Genomic DNA, 16213 nt, shown 5'->3' on the forward strand with positions numbered 1-16213 from the left:
CCCGAGTCAGGCTTGGTGCAGAGCACAGAGCCTGCTTGGGACTCTCTTTCCCTGCCCTTCCCCCACTCATTCTTTCTTTCTCTCTCTCAATAAATAAATAAAAGTTAATATTTTTTCTGTAATTCTTAACGACATAGATATTACTGGCGATTGCCTTGCCAAAAGAAAGTCTAGTTAATGTTTTTAAAAGGCAGTAAAAATGTCTTTGACATGACTCTTGATGTCACTCTAAAGATAAAAGAACCATTAGCTAATAATGGTAAGAAAATAAAATAAAATAAAGATATTAGCATTATAAATATTAATGGTATTAAAGGACCAGATTTGGACAAAGACCAGAACTAGACTGGAAGTTCATCCAAGACCAGAAGGTATTGACAAAAGAATCATTGTTACCTATTCCTAAAGAAGGAACATATATTACTTGATTGATTTAAGTCTAAAGGAGAATGTAAAAAATGAAGAGTGAAAGAAACCACCTGTTCATGGGTGACCTTCCAGCTCATGGATGACCTTCTAGGTCATGGATGACCATGAGAGTTTTCAGCATTCTGACAGAAGTGCAGAGCATGTAAGGTAAACTCCCATGCTGTTTAAGTCTCATGAACAAATCCATAATTATGAACTTTCCTTGGAAGTGTTTTGAAATGAATCTCCTGAGAATCATCCTGAGGTGGTGTTTTAATATTATGTTCTAAGAGTTTAAAATTGTTCACAACCGATGCAAATGAAAATGGTACCATCTTGCAGTTTTTGCATTGTACTGTGTCAGTAATACGAGGCATACTCTAGACTCAAGAGAGGAAGACAAACCTGACCAAGGTGTCAGTGAAATTCTTGAGGAACACTCAAATTAAGCTTACAATTTACCACTGAATTTTCTGAGATAAACCAGAATCCTTGGGTATGAAAAAAAAATCCTCCTAGAATTTGAAAATTAATTTTACTAATGCCAAAAAAGAAATCACATGGGATTGGTGAAAATATAGGCTTTATTTCAAAACATTAAAAAGATGTGGTTTTTCTTATTGAACAATAAGATTGGAGCTATCACATATAGTGCATTTTAGGAACTGGAGAATTGCTGCTGGCTACTAACTTTTCAAAGCAGCCCTCACTCCTTAACTAAGGAGTGTTGTTTTGATATAGTCCCAGAGAACAGAACTGTACAGTCAGTGGCTTTGGTTATGGTGTTTATAATGTACATGATCGATTAAGAGCCATTGCACTGGGGCCCTGTAGCTGTTAAGGAGCCATTGAAGGAATCTAGTGTTTTCCAGTATTTTCTCTTGGAAAAATTTTCCAGGAAGTTTCTTGTCTCCAGAAATATTGCATTACATATGGCAGAGGATTTCAATAAAAATCGCTGATGCCAAAGGACCTTCTTGCTCTACTTGGGGACACACAAATAGTCCTATTACATTTCTGCAGTTGTTTGCTATTAAGATGTTTTATTAAATTCTGGTACAATTCCTGTACAATCTTTTCTACTTTAGAAGATATTTGAGCAATGTCTTCAAATGATCTGAATCTTAATTTACTTTTAAATTTAAGAATGGGGCTGGCATTTATTGAACGTTCTCTGGACCCCCAGTAAACAAAGCAGAATCTGTAACATCGAGAGGTTTATGAATGAATTACCACAGCAAAATGAATATGCGAAGAATTATTAGAAGCGAAATCTCTGTTCCAAAGAACTTGTCATTGCTTCAGTTTTTCTCCCAGTGAGTTACCAGTTAATTTCTCAGGGTTCGCCTCCATAAGAGATTTAATAGCTAACCCTGACCTTTGTTGTCTGTTTATTTCAGAAGCCTCCCCAGCTTTCTGAGGATGATGTCCGGCTAAAAAACGAGAGAGACAATTGCAGCGTCAGCCCCCTGGAGCCTGCAACCAGCTCCCTTCCCCCAGATCACAAAAACATGGAAATTGAAGTCTCTGTTGCAGAATGTAAAAGTGTTCCTGGCATCACCTCTACCCCGCCTTCCATGGACCACCCCTCCCCTTTCTACTCACCCCCCCACAATGGCCTCCTCGCTGATCACCATGAATCTCTGGATAATGATGTGGCCAGAGAGATCCGCTATCTAGACGAGGTGCTGGAGGCCAGCTGCTGCGATTCTGCTGTGGACGGAACTTACAACGGCACGTCGTCCCCAGAGCCTGGAGCAGTCGTCGTGGCGAGCAGTCGAAGCCCACCTGCCCACACAGCCATCCAGCCAGAACTCACGGAGAGGGCAGTGGGCAGACAGGCCCCTCCTCACGTCGAGTTCAGCACAAGCAACTCTGACGCCATGGCAGAGGGTGGAAAAGCCAACGGCCACTCGCCTGACCAGCCCCAAGATCTGCTGGGGGACGGCCTCCAGGCACCCGCGAGCCCCAGCTCCTCCACCAGCTCGCGGTGCTCGGGCCGTGACGGGGAGCTCACGCTCACCACACTGAAGAAGGAGGCCAAGTTTGAGCTGCGTGCCTTCCATGAGGACAAGAAGCCCTCCAAGCTCTTTGAGGACGACGAGAATGAGAAGGAGCAATTCTGTGTCAGAAAAGTGAGGCCTTCGGAAGAGATGCTGGAGCTGGAAAAGGAAAGGAGAGAACTCATCCGGAGCCAGGCCGTGAAAAAGAATCCTGGCATCGCGGCAAAATGGTGGAATCCTCCCCAGGAAAAAACCATCGAGGAGCAGCTGGACGAGGAACATCTGGAGTCGCACAAAAAGTACAAGGAGCGCAAGGAGAGGAGGGCGCAGCAGGAACAGCTGCTCATGCAACAGCAGCAGCCGCCCCCAGCCCAGCTCTGCGCGGCCCCCGTGGCCTCCCGTGACCAGGCCAGCGCGGCAGAAAACGTAAAGGAGGACATCGTCACCGAGCAGATAGACTTCTCTGCTGCTCGCAAACAGTTCCAGCTCATGGAGAGTTCCAGGCAAACAGTGGCCAAGGGCCAGAGTACACCTAGGCTCTTCTCTATCAAGCCCTTTTATAGGCCTCTGGGGTCAATCAACTCAGACAAGCCACTGACCATCTCGAGACCAGCTTCCGTCGGGGGCCTTCCAGAAGACAGTGGTGCATCAGCAGCCAAGGGGCAGCAGAAAGCCAGCTGTGCCCTGGAGAGTCAGCCTGCGGGGGGAAGCCAGGGCAGCACAGCTCCTCAGGGGAGGGAAGGGCCCTACAGTGAGCCTTCCAAACGTGGGCCCTTATCCAAACTGTGGGCAGAGGATGGGGAGTTTACCAGTGCCCGGGCCGTCCTCACTGTGGTCAAGGATGACGACCCTGGGATCTTGGATCAGTTTTCAAGGTCAGTCAATGTCTCTTTGACCCAAGAGGAGCTTGACTCTGGTTTGGATGAATTGTCAGTGAGGTCCCAGGATACCACTGTCCTGGAGACCCTGTCCAACGATTTTAGCATGGACAACATCAGTGACAGCGGGGCCTCCAATGAGACAACCAATGCCCTCCAGGAGAATTCACTGGCTGATTTTTCTCTGCCCCAGACTCCACAAACTGACAACCCTTCAGAGGGCCGAGGAGAAGGCGTCTCCAAGTCCTTTAGCGATCACGGTTTCTATTCCCCTTCATCCACACTGGGAGACTCTCCATCGGTTGATGACCCCTTGGAGTATCAGGCTGGTCTCCTGGTGCAGAATGCCATTCAACAAGCCATAGCCGAGCAAGTGGATAGAGCTGTGTCCGAAACCAGCAAGGGTGGGACAGAACAGCAGGGACCTGGAACAACTCTAGAGGAAGCTGGCACTGGGGCTCCCAGTTCAGAGAAGCCTCAGAGCATGTTTGAGCCGCCTCAGGTGTCTTCTCCTGTTCAAGAGAAGAGGGAGGTATTACCAAAGATTCTGCCTGCTGAAGACCGGGCACTCAGGGAAAGGGGGCCCTCCCAGCCACTGCCAGCCGTACAGCCCAGTGGCCCAATAAACATGGAGGAGACCAGACCGGAAGGGAGCTATTTCAGCAAGTACTCAGAGGCAGCTGAGCTGAGGAGCACAGCCTCGCTCCTGGCCACTCAAGAGTCCGATGTGATGGTTGGGCCCTTCAAGCTGAGGTCAAGGAAGCAGCGGACTTTGTCCATGATCGAAGAAGAGATCCGAGCAGCTCAAGAAAGGGAAGAGGAACTGAAGAGGCAGAGGCAAGTCTTGCAGAATACCCAGAGCCCCAGGGCAAAGAACGCCCAATCGCTGCCCTCCCGAACGTCATGCTACAAAACCGCTCCAGGTAAGTGAAGTGCGCACCAGAGACAGACGCCGTGGGAATCGGTTGATTCCAGCTTATGTGTTTCTTTGTGGAGCCTCCTCTGGGTGTGGCTAGAATTAGTGTCGGGGGCACTGACACAAGGGTTTTTGTATCCAGGGACATGCAAGTGGAGTCAGAAGAACCCTGGGCCTGGACGGTGTGCCATTTCCCAGAGGATGCAATGGCTCCTTTCCCATCGTTCTGTTCCGGGTTTGGTTTAGTAGAGAATTGTTCTCTTTTGTTTGAAAGGGCTGCCTCTGGCTGAGGGAGGGGCAGTGTGTCAGAGTGAGCCCATGTGTGGACTGTGTTGGAGTCAGTAGCTTGACCCTTAGCATCTGTAGTTAAATCGAACCCATCTGATTTGGAGGACGTGCTCTACTAACGCCGTCTGAGTGCCAGGTTCTTTCCTAGCAATGGCAGTCATGACCCAGGGTTGCGGATCGACCATAGATGTTTTTGTCCCTCTTCTGTACGATTGGATTGGTCTTCCTTTTAGTCATCACGGTGCCATTTCTTTGGAATCAGGGGTGGTCTCATTCATTCTTATCCTATGACACATTTGGAGAAATTGACTCTTTGTAAAGGCAGGTCTTTAGTCCCCTCCCATTGCCTGGGCAGTCCCTTTGTATACTTTGTGTAAATGGCTGGTGTTAAGTATGGTGGTAATGTTGCTACCATTACGGACAACAGCGTGACCAGTAGTTTTTGTTTCCCATTTGGATATGATGGCAATCAGAGATCTGCACGTTCTGCTGCAGAGAAGTGCTACTCAAAATGTGATCTGGGCTAGTCGCGGACTGTTCGTTACCGGTCCATGCCGAGAATAAGTACAGACATTGAGAGCAAGCATTTGAAAGTTCTTGTCGCAATTTGGTATTGTCCTCAAATCCAAGTGTGGAGTTTTGTGCTTTTTTTAAAGTATTGGTTCATAATGGACTGAGGGGTAACTTCTTTCACTGGAGACTATCTAAAAAGCATTACCCTAACATATAATTGTTGGCGTTTGACTTGGTTTATCCAGATCTTATTCCCATCTTGACACTTGGCTTCCGTCAAATCTACAGTGACTCAAGGTAACTCTTTTGATTATTAATTTTTAAATTTTGAAACAAGTCTCAACCTTAAGTTCCCAAGTACAGTACAAATATCTCTTATTATGAACCATTTGAGAATAAATTGCCAACATGATCTCCGTCATCCCTAATTTTATAGAATATGCCTCATTTTGGATTTGTCTGTGCTTTCACATGAGTACATGTAGGTTATGCATCTTTGGTAGGACTACCACAAAAATGATGTTATTTCTTCTCACTGTGTCCAATCAGGGACAGATGTTGACTTTTTTTCATATAATACTAACTTGGATCACTTGATTGAGGGAGTGTCTTATAAGGTTCTAAAGTAAAATTACTTTGTCCTTTGTAATTAATAAATATTCTGGGGCCTCTGGGTGACTCAGTCAGTTAAGTGTTCGACTTCAGCTCAGGTCATGATCTCATGGTTCATGAGTTCAAGCCCCGTGTCGGGCTCTGTGCTGACGGCTCAGAGCCTGGAGCCTGCTTCAGATTCTGTGTCTCCTTCTCTCTCTGCCCCTCCCCTGCTTGTCCTCTGTCTCTCTTTCAATAAACAAACAAACAAACAAACATGGGACGCCTGGGTGGCTCAGTCGGTTAAGTGTCCGACTTTGGCTCAGGTTGTGATGTCATGGTTTGTGGGTTCAAGCCCTGCATTGGGCTCTGTGCTGACAGCTCAGATCCCGGAGCCTCCTTTGGATTCTGTGTCTCCCTCTCTCTCTGCCCCTCCCTGCTTCGTGCTTTCTCTCTCTCTCTCTCTCTCTCATTCTCTCAAGAATAAACATTAAGATTTTTTAAAATAATAAATAAATATTAATAAATATTCTGTACAGTTAGTTTGGTACTATGTAATCTTTATCCTACTTCTCATCAAACTTTAAATCTATTCATGTATCTATTTATGTAAGTGTGGTCTTGTGGGTTCCTATTATATTCAGTGGGTTATAATCCATTTCTGTTAGGTTTATTCTTAATTTGTGTAGATATAGCTTATGGGAACCCTTTCAAGTTAACTTCATGTCCTTTTGACATGGTCTCATTATCCTATGGACATGTCCTCACTTTCTGACACCACAATATGTTCCAGTCTCATCTGATACTTTCCTAACCCTGAAATCAGCCATTTCTTCAAATAGCACTAATTCCTGTTAGTGGAGAATGGAATTTAGAAATCAAAATCTGGGTGATTGGTGTGCTCATTGTTATTAGATTGTTTGTCCCTGTTCCCAGGCACTCTCACAGAACAGAATTAGAGAATATATACACATTCTGTCTGTCTGCCTGCCTGTCTGTCTGTCCACCTACCCACCTACCTATCTATCTTGAAAACCATGAGCTCACCCTGATACCTTTAACTCTAATCTAATACCACAGGGCTCATATTCTCCCCATATTTGTAACCTCCTTGTTGACAAGATACCTGGTTCAAATACCCTTGATGTATTTATTGTTTGAGCAATCCTCTCCTTGCCTTATGTAACCAGTCTCCTATTTTCCTTACCCAACTTGGGTTCCAATACCCTGTGCTAGGTCACCTCTGTCCCCCACCCACCTGCTGTGGCTCCAGCACAGCACTCTGGGCCACTGTGGTATCCTACCCTCAACTGCAGACACCATCTTGTAGAGCTCCTCCCCAGTGGCTTTTGGACTAAATTGTTCACGAAGGAAAGAAAGAGAGGGGAAAGAGGAAAAGCCTGGTGACTTTCTTGATACGGTTTTTAATTCCTACAGGTCACAGGGCAGTGGCCAGCTAAGTGAGGCAAAGAAAACTTGCAAGGGAGGATTTTTTGTGTGTGTGCTTAATAGTGACCAGTTGGCTTTTCCCAAAGATCCTTAGTTGTCAAGTTCATTTCAAATTCTTGTGGGCTAGCTTGGCACAGAGATGCCAATGGGCATTCTGCATGGTATCCTAGAAAAAGGTTTTATACCACTTGAATTCAGCCCAATCTGAGGAGTCTACTTCACGTGTAAGTGACTGTAAAGGGCCTGCGCAAGAGCCCAAAGTCTGGCAGAGGAAGGTTCTTCAGGCATCTCATCAACTTCTGTTCACATAGGAGGTAGATACTGTCAGTTATAGCTGGCTCTACCTACCTAACCCTCCCTTTATGTTATTTATTATAGAACCTTCCTGCAAGTGCATGTGCTCAGTGGGTATTTTCATTTTTCTTCACTCCACTTTTTTTGTTTTGTTTTGTTTTGTTTTTAAGTAGGCTCCATGCCCAGTGTGGAGCCCAATGCAGGGCTTCAACTCATGACCCTGAGATCAAGACCTGAGCTGAGATCAAGAGTCAGATGCTTAACTGACTGAGGCACCCAGATGCCCTTTACTCCTCTTCTTAATTGAGCCTCCCACCATATTGTTCCCTTCCTTTATTTCTCCCATGTGAACAAGATTAAAAACATTTCAACACTTTCCTCTGTTCCCTGACCTGCTGCAGTCTTTTGATCTTCCCCACCAGGCTTAAAATAAGTCAGGGTTCTAATGTTTTCCCTCCAATGTCCTCCCCTACATCCCATTCCGTAGGATTGATTCTGCCACTTTGGTAAGATGGTAATCCATCCATGCAAGTCTGCATACTGCAGCTGTCTAATTATTGTACTGAACACAGTCGTGAAAATGATGCGTGTGCACCTCATTCATTCATGTTTATCTCTAGAACATTTAAAGTAGGTGGCAGGGCTTCCCAGAATTATGACATAGATTGAAAGGAACCGAATGAAAAATGTGATTTTCTTTCTCTCCATGCCTGGTAATGTTTGGAGTGTTGCTTGGCTAGCCAGCTTCTAAGTTCGTAATCAAGGAGGAGGCTGACACATCGCTCTGAGCAGCCAAACTGGACGATTCATGGCTAGGGTTAGAACCGTTGGCTCCAACTTTGGTTTGGTGAATGGAGATGTTGCTAAGTTCCTATTGTGCTACTCCACATGTCCCACCAGTAGAGGTGACTCAGCTGGTCTGTTGCATGACCCAGCGTGATGATTTGATATCAGGTGATGAAAAATATAATTTTTAACTTCTCCTCCGGTGGAAATCATGTTGATGACATGCTGGATTCCTAAAACCTAAGGCAAGGAGAATCCACTGAGAGCGAAGATGCAATAGGGAAAGAGAAATCTACTAATTCTCTCCAACCATTCCCCAGGTGTTGCAAATGTAAACTTGTTTTTGCTTTTAGTTTCCCTGCCTTTCAAAGATGGAGAAAGATATTTTTAAAATGATACTGTCATTTTCAAAAAACAGTTGTTAGGAAAATTATTTTGGAAATTGCATCTTGTTGGCTCTTAGGAGATTTTAAAGGAAGAAGTTCCACTTAAATAGGATCTGTGTGACTTTTGCTCATAAAGAGGTGAGCAAGGCAGATGCAGTTCCTGCCCTTAGGGAACTTACAGCTCAATAAGAGAAACTTACTTCAGATGAACATGGCGATTTCATGGCAGAGAAGCATGAAAATCTGTAAGAGCACAGATCAAGGAAGATCACCTCACTGGGGGTATAAGAGAAGTCTTCCTTTCTTAGGAAACTACTATCCAAGCTTTGAACTGAAGGAGTAAAGTTGGGTTCAGGGGGTAGGGGCAATTGTTCCAGTGAGAAGGAAGGGCACCAAGGAAGGCCCAAAAGGAAAAGAAACTTGGTATGTTTGAGGTACTTAAATAAGATTAGGGTGGATTAAAGGAAGAGATTTAAAACAAAATGAAAGAGTTGGTTTGAAGCCAGACAACAAAGAGCTGCCTTCATCCATGAATTGATGGAAGAAAAGTCTTCCCACTTTAATGAGTCCATTCCACCAGCTTCTGTTGAGCTCTTCCTCAGCATAAGAACTTCTGAAGGCATGTTGCCATGCATGTTGACAAAGGCTGTGTGTCGTGTGGGAGGCCATATTCCCAAGAGTGAACACACGTGTGACTTCTGTTGATGGCACTCAGAAGTAGAGAAGAAAGGAAGTATTCCAGCAGGTGCACTAGCCTAACACACCCGTGAGGATCAAGTTTGGGAGGAAAACCCAAACATTTTATTGACGTTAAAATTCGGATCTTTCCAAATGTCTTTTCATATTAAGGCTGTCAACAGTTCTCACTTTAGTGCCTGGTGTCTATTATTGGATATCCTGGTTTCACTTCCAAATTCTAGGCATGACAGAGAAACCCAGTTAGTTAGGTGATGATTACTTTGGTTTTTCAAAATAGTATCCATTTTCATGCCAGATGTTGAACTGATCTACCAAGTCAGATAAGTTGCCCAGTGGGACATTATGGGGAGTGGTAAAGGAGAAGGTGTGGATATTGAGTTCCATAACTTGGAGCATCTGCTCATGTTTTTAATATGTGGAAAGATGTGATAGTTACATATCTTATAAAGATAAAATTTCCAACGAGTTTCAGCTTCAATTGTCAGTTTGAATTCAGGTTGCACAGGAGGTGATCATTACATTATTATAAAGATTATTGGCTGGGTCTTTTTTCCTCTCTCCTCTATTATCTTCAAATATCATGAAAAAAAGTCCTAGACAGAAAAAAAAATGATGTCAGCGTAATATTCATGAAAGAGAGCTTGGTGGCTTATTCCATGCTAAAGTAGTCTTCACTGGAGATGCCCTCTTTGCTCCATAGTAGAAGACCATGTGTTGGCAACTGGTAGAAAAATTCTGTCACAGGCCCAGGTGACAGAGGGCTCTCCTTCAGGAGTACACAGTGTTTCCCTTTCGCACAGGCAGGCACAGGTTATATAACCTGTAGGGATCCAGCTGGCTGTGTGACAGTACTAAAGCTTAACGTGGAGCACCTTGCAGAGCATTATCTCTACTACCATACTTCCTGAACATTCTCTGGTGACAGAAGCCTAATCGTGGTAGCTACAAGTTACCTTAAAGCTGTGTACCATACTAGTGACTTCACACACATTTTCTCATTTTTCCTTTTCTCATTTATTCCTCCCAACAGTCTTCTAAGATGTAACACAAATTATCCAAACCCTTGAGGCCAGATCTATTCAGAATTTTTCTGATTTAAGAAAAGCCATAATGTATATATACTATTATTTATAAAAGCATTGCAATGCATATGCTATTACGTAACCACCATGCCCCGCCCCGCCCCAGACAGGGTCCCGAGCTACCCCCTATCACCGCATTAGATTTCTGCTATAAAACTGAAGAGGAGTTAGTTTATCAAGTGGGATCGTTACATCAAGAAGGACTTCATGCCTGGTCTCGTGAGGTTTGCTGCCAAGTAAGTTATGACAAAGCTGGTTTTTTAGAGCTTGTTTGGATTTTCAAATGGGACATAAGAGGTCATGGCCCTATGCTATTATTCCCTTTCAAAGAATTAATACCAGAGTCCAGAGAGATTAAGTAACCTGCCGAGGTCACTCAGCCAGGTAGTGGCAGAACCAGGTTCAAACCCTGGCTCATCTGATTCCGAAGTCCTTATTCTTTCTATACCTTTTCTTAGCCACCCCTGAACCTGCCCCTCTGCCCTGGAGGTCTACAAGGTATGTAGTAACATCTCCCTTCTCCAGCCTACAGTGATTGAGCTCAGTCTCCCCCCGACCCTCTCCCAGTCTCCGGTCTGACCCCTGCATTGTCTTGGGTCCTTCCTACCCCCTGCTCTTTGGACCCACTCTACCTCTGAAATGCCCTGCTCATCACGGTCTGGGCAAATGAGTTTGCTCCCAGAGGCCACGAGACAGTGCTACCCTAGTGACCCAGAATGGGTCCTTTGTGCTTTCAGAACTTAACCCCAGTGCTCCAAATTACAATAGGCAAAACTGCTGGTGCTGTCCAAAAGAGCTGAGCAGATGGCGGAGGGGACCAGCATGGTCCGGGTGAGCTATCTAGCCTGATGGCTCCTGTGAGTTCTTTCTGGAAGTTGGTTTACCAGAAAGAAGCTCATTCATTCCAGACACAGGTCTATTCCCTGAAATCTTTGGACGAATTGGGTACTTAAATGAAGACTCAATCTCTTGGTTTGAGAACATGCAGGAATAAGTGTTCACTCCATTAGCTGAACATGTTTGGTGGGTTGGGGCCAAAGCCAAATACATTAGTTTACTGGTGGTCATTGAACACCGCGACTGCTTTCTGCTGTTCTCTTTGCTCATGATTGATCCTTCTACCTGAGACCAGAAATTCCTTGTGTTGTATTTATCTTCAAATTGATTTATTTATTTACCCAGCAGATATGCTCATTTTTAAAAAACACATGCCATTTGGGAAGGAATTGTCAAGAAAAGGCTAGACCGAAGAAGTGTTTGGCAAAGGGTGAATGTATGTGGTGAAATCAGGACTTCTCAAATCCCAGAATTCAAACTTCTCTTTGGGCATTGCCCCCCAAGGTTTGGAAGGGGCAACTGCTGAGGCTAAGCCTATCAGCCCCGCTCCCAAGAAGGTAGGGACTCCAGTCTTTCTCCCATGAAGAACCCGCGGCTCTGGCTTCTGGGAAGTAGAACTTGAGAAAAGGCACTACATCTCTACCGGTTTAATTCCCCGCTCTAAGCAAGTTCTGCCACCACTGCTCATTGTGCTGGGTCTTCTGATGAATGCACAGTGTCACGGCTGGCCCCCAGTGGTGCTCATGCCTTGTTGGGGACACCACATGGCATCCGTGTCGCCTACCCTTTACCCCTGTGTGTGGCTACTCCGTGCTCCAAGTTAGCAGAACGGCTTCCAAAAAAAAATCAGACTCCACCACGTGCTAAAAAAGATGTAATCTTGAGCTAAGAAAGAAAAGATAAATCAAAGGACCTAATTCTTGTAAAAATCCCTGCTCCACCCCTCGTAAGAAATGTGAGCTAATCAAAGCCAGGCGTGGGAGCAGGATGTCCCCTGTGACTGCAGGAGTCCAGTCAGGATATGACTGTGTTTCTTAACCAGCCATGCTGCTATTCCCTCAGGAGACTGGCATTTCACATCCATCTGATCTTTGTGAATAAGCTACTACTTACGGGATGGAGAGCTAGGGGCGGTGGGTGGGGAGTGTACCAAAGAGTGCATATTAGATTTCATGTAATGGTATTTTATTTCTCATGACGTTCAATGTAACCGTCAAAGGTTTCCCAAAACCTGTGTGCATCCAACCTCACAGGTCTTCCCAGTCTGTCTGTATTTCTCAAATAGAAATTCATACCTTATGTAAAAAAAACTGGTCAAGGAAACTTAGGTGCCTAAATGTCACAGTCACTTCTCTGGATTTATATTTGAAGTTCAGATCCCGACTCCCCTGCTTGCTAACTGTGTGACTGGCTTACTTCACCTGTGTAAGCCTCAGTCTCCTCACCAGTAAGACGGGAATAAGATCATACTGACCTCAGTGCCCAGTACCCAAGAAGAGTTACTCTTTTGTTGTTACTACAGTTACTGTTATGTCTTTTTTTTTTTTAATTTTTTTTCAACGTTTTTTATTTATTTTTGGGACAGAGAGAGACAGAGCATGAACAGGGGAGGGGCAGAGAGAGAGGGAGACACAGAATCGGAAACCGGCTCCAGGCTCCGAGCCATCAGCCCAGAGCCTGACGCGGGGCTCGAACTCACGGACCGCGTGATCGTGACCTGGCTGAAGTCGGACGCTTAACCGACTGCGCCACCCAGGCGCCCCTACTGTTATGTCTTAAGACAAGAGCTAGAAAACCTTACAGAATTATGTAGGAGTTGTTCTTCTACAGCTGCTGAAATAAATGTCAAAACCTGCATTATAAAATCGCTTTCTGTTCCTAGTTGGTGTATTTTCGTATTTACTTCATTAAAATTTAAAATCTCACTTACAAAACCTGAGTTCAGGAATTCGTTTTCAATAGTCAGCTGTGATTTCAAAAAACAAAGCGTACTGGGGCACAGTGAAATTGCGAGCCCATAAAAATGTTTCCTTTCTCTTTCCCTTTGGGGGGTGGGTAGAAATCATCATACAGTCAGACCCACCATACTGGTAGAAATGCGTTTAACAAAAAGAGCTTGGTGGGGGAACTGCTATTTGCCGTGATTTTCATTCTTTCTGTTTTAATTTTCTTTTTCTTTTTCGGTCTTGAAACTGTGCTTCACCTAGAGAAGCAGAGCTCTTTCCTTCTAGAGGTTTCACCTTCCAGTCCTGTTCATTGAGGATGACCCGATATCAGCAGCTCCTCCAACACCCCAACCTTTAAGGAATAATATTTGGAAATTTCTCAGACTTGTTTCACCGGGCCAGGGGTATTTCTCATGTCCGAGCTAGGCTTACGATCTGAAGATTCATGTCATTGCATTTTCAAAACCCTGCAACCTTCAGGAAAAGAGATAAAAGGACCAGGGACCAGCTTTGGGTGTGTGGGTCACAGCTGGAACCCCACAATCGCCTGCTCCCCGGATCTGACAGGAAGGATATTCCCTTTTACTGGGAGGAAATGAAGTTGAAAATACAAGTCTGAGCTCATTTCTTTCTGGCGACTTGTGAGTCGTCTTAGATGTTTGCAATCTTATTGCCATGCTGTGTGAAGAAAGGAGGTCATTGAAGGAGGCCTGGCCAAGGCATGGCATCTGGTGGGCGTCTTTGTTCGGTTCAGTTTGGTTTTTAAGTAAGAGTGGGTGATGGCTTTTTCTTTTCTTTTGAGAAATGTAGAAACAAAGGATCTTTGATTTAAGAACTCAGACACCATATATGTGGAGTGTGATGGTCACCAAAATCACAGTGTTTGGCCAAAATAATTTTCTCAACTTTTGGAAGCCACATCCTTGGCTTGCTAGAAGTTAGCCTTGTTCCTACGGAAGAAGGGTCCGGCTGTCTGGGATGGTAACGGCTGTGCTTCTAGCCTGTGCCACCCTCGCTCAGGTTCCTTGTCAGGGAGCAACCGTGGTTCTTCTCTCTGCCGCCCCCTCCCCTGGGCAGCACAGCCTGTCACAGATGCCCAGGGGAAATCCTTCTTGCCTGGAAAATTCAGAAGTGTAGCCAAGGCCTGGCTTTCTCTCTGTGGACCAGAACGGGGTTTAATTATTTATGATTAAGTAAGCAGGAAACACAAATTTGTGTTTTCTAGTTTTCCATTCATGATGGGTTGGGGGGGGGGGCGCTGACAGCATTTACTAATTTGGAGTGAAATTTAGCTGCCCCCCTCTGCTCCTTAGTCCATCTTGCAGACCCACGGCCTAGAATGCCGCTGTCACAGACGTGAGCAGGGCTCACCAGAGGCCCTGGTTGGGGGCGGGTGTCAGCTCCTCTGGGCGTGTGCTGTCTGGCGAGATACAAAGGCTTGCGGATTGCCTAGTCCATGAAGCAGCTTTATCTACTTTTCTCGGCATGGCTAATAACGTTTAAAAGAATTTTTTTCTGGTTTGTTTTATGTTTTTTTTAATTAATTCATGCTTATTTTAGAAAAAAATTGGAAAACAAGGAATAAAGATAAAAATAAAAGTAATTCCTAATCCTAACTGCTACCTGCCTAGGTTTCTCCATGCACATACATGCATAGAAGGTAATATTGGGCTTATATTTGTATTCGTTTCCTATCACTGCTGTAACAAATCGCCACAAATAAAGGGGCTTAAAACAACACAAATTTGTTATCTTACAGCTCTAGAGGTCAGAAGTTTGCAGTGTGTCAGCTATGGATTGAATTGTGTCCCCTCTAAATTCATATGCTGGCAACGTGGATGGAATTAGAATGTATTATGCTAAGTGAAATACAGTCAGAGAAAGACAGATATCATATGATTTTGCTCATATATGGAATAGAAACAAAACACATGAACATGGGGAACGGAAGGAAAAAACAAGACAAATATGGAGGCAAACCGTAAGAGACTCTTAAATACAGAGAGCAAACTGAGGGTTGCTGGAAGGGAGGTAGGCAGGGGATGGGCTAACTAGGTGATAGTACTAAGCAGGGCACTTGTTGGGATGAGCACTGGGTGTTATATGTAAGTGATGAATCACTAGGTTCTGCTCCTGAAACTATTATCACACTGTATGTTAACTAACTTGGATTTAAATAAAACTTAAAATAGAAATAGAAAAAAACAAATCTAAGTTAAAAGAAATTCGTATGTTGAGCCCTAACCCCCAATGGAGATGGGCACTTTGTGAGAGGTAATTAGGGTTAGGTGAGGTCATAAGGGTGGGGCCCTTGTGACAAAATTAGTGCCCTTCTAAGAAAAGACACCAGAGATCTAGATCTCTCCCTGTCTCTGCCATGTGAGGACCCAGTGAGAGGTGGCCATCTGCAAAATAGGGAGACAGTTCTCACCACAACCCAACCATGCTGGCACCCAGAGCTCAGACTTCCAGCCTCCAGAACTGTGAGAAAATACATTTCTGTTGGGTAAGCCACCCAATCCATGGCATTTTGTTATGGCTGCTCAAGCAGACTAAGATAGTGTCTGCCTGGGCCAAAATCAAGGTGTTAGTAGGGCTGTGTTCTTTCCGGAGACTCTAGGGCTCCATCCCTTTCCCTAGAGGCTGCCTGCGTTTCTTGGCTCACGGCCCCTTCCGCCCTCTTCACGGCTGGCAGTGTGGCACCTTCAAGTCTCCGTTTCTCTGACCCACCTGGACCTACATGGTTACACCAAGCCCACTGGATAATTCACGATAGTCTTCCCCACTCAAAGCTTTTAACTGCATCATGTCTGCAATGTCCTTTTGCCATGAAAGCAGCGTCTTTGCAGGTTTTAGGGATTAGGATGTTAAGCATCCTAGCGGAGGCTATTCTTCTTCCTGCCACAGGACTGTTCATCTTATATGGACTGAGGTTTTACCAGATGTCGTGCATGCACTTGTGTTTTCTTTCACACAGCTAATAACTGGTGAACCAGGATTTGAACCCCAGCAGTCTGGCTGCAGAATATGTATTCTTAAACCCCTGCAATCTCTCTCTTTTTTTTTTTTCTTAAAACATTTTGAGTATTTTCCCATGACCTTAATTATTCCTTTAAGTTGGAGAGACTAAAACATGA

The 16213-nt window shown here is 44.8% G+C and overlaps 1 protein-coding gene across 16 annotated transcripts in view; it reads left to right on the top strand.

Annotated features, from left to right (window-relative positions):
• PALM2AKAP2 (PALM2 and AKAP2 fusion) overlaps positions 1-16213 on the top strand; it is a 488279-nt gene that overhangs the window by 451093 nt on the left and 20973 nt on the right. For 14 of the 16 annotated variants that reach the window (XM_045043558.1, XM_019816297.3, XM_023242552.2 and 11 more), the window contains one exon: positions 1809-4212. In XM_045043558.1, coding sequence (XP_044899493.1) covers positions 1809-4212 — 2404 coding nt within the window. Of the gene's footprint in view, positions 1-1808; positions 4213-5251; positions 5304-10399; positions 12668-16213 lie in introns of those variants that run through there. The other 2 variants (XM_045043560.1, XM_045043561.1) reach the window with 2 other exon arrangements.

The sequence above is a fragment of the Felis catus genome, chromosome D4, assembly GCF_018350175.1.
Source record: "Felis catus isolate Fca126 chromosome D4, F.catus_Fca126_mat1.0, whole genome shotgun sequence".
NCBI lineage: Eukaryota > Metazoa > Chordata > Mammalia > Carnivora > Felidae > Felis > Felis catus.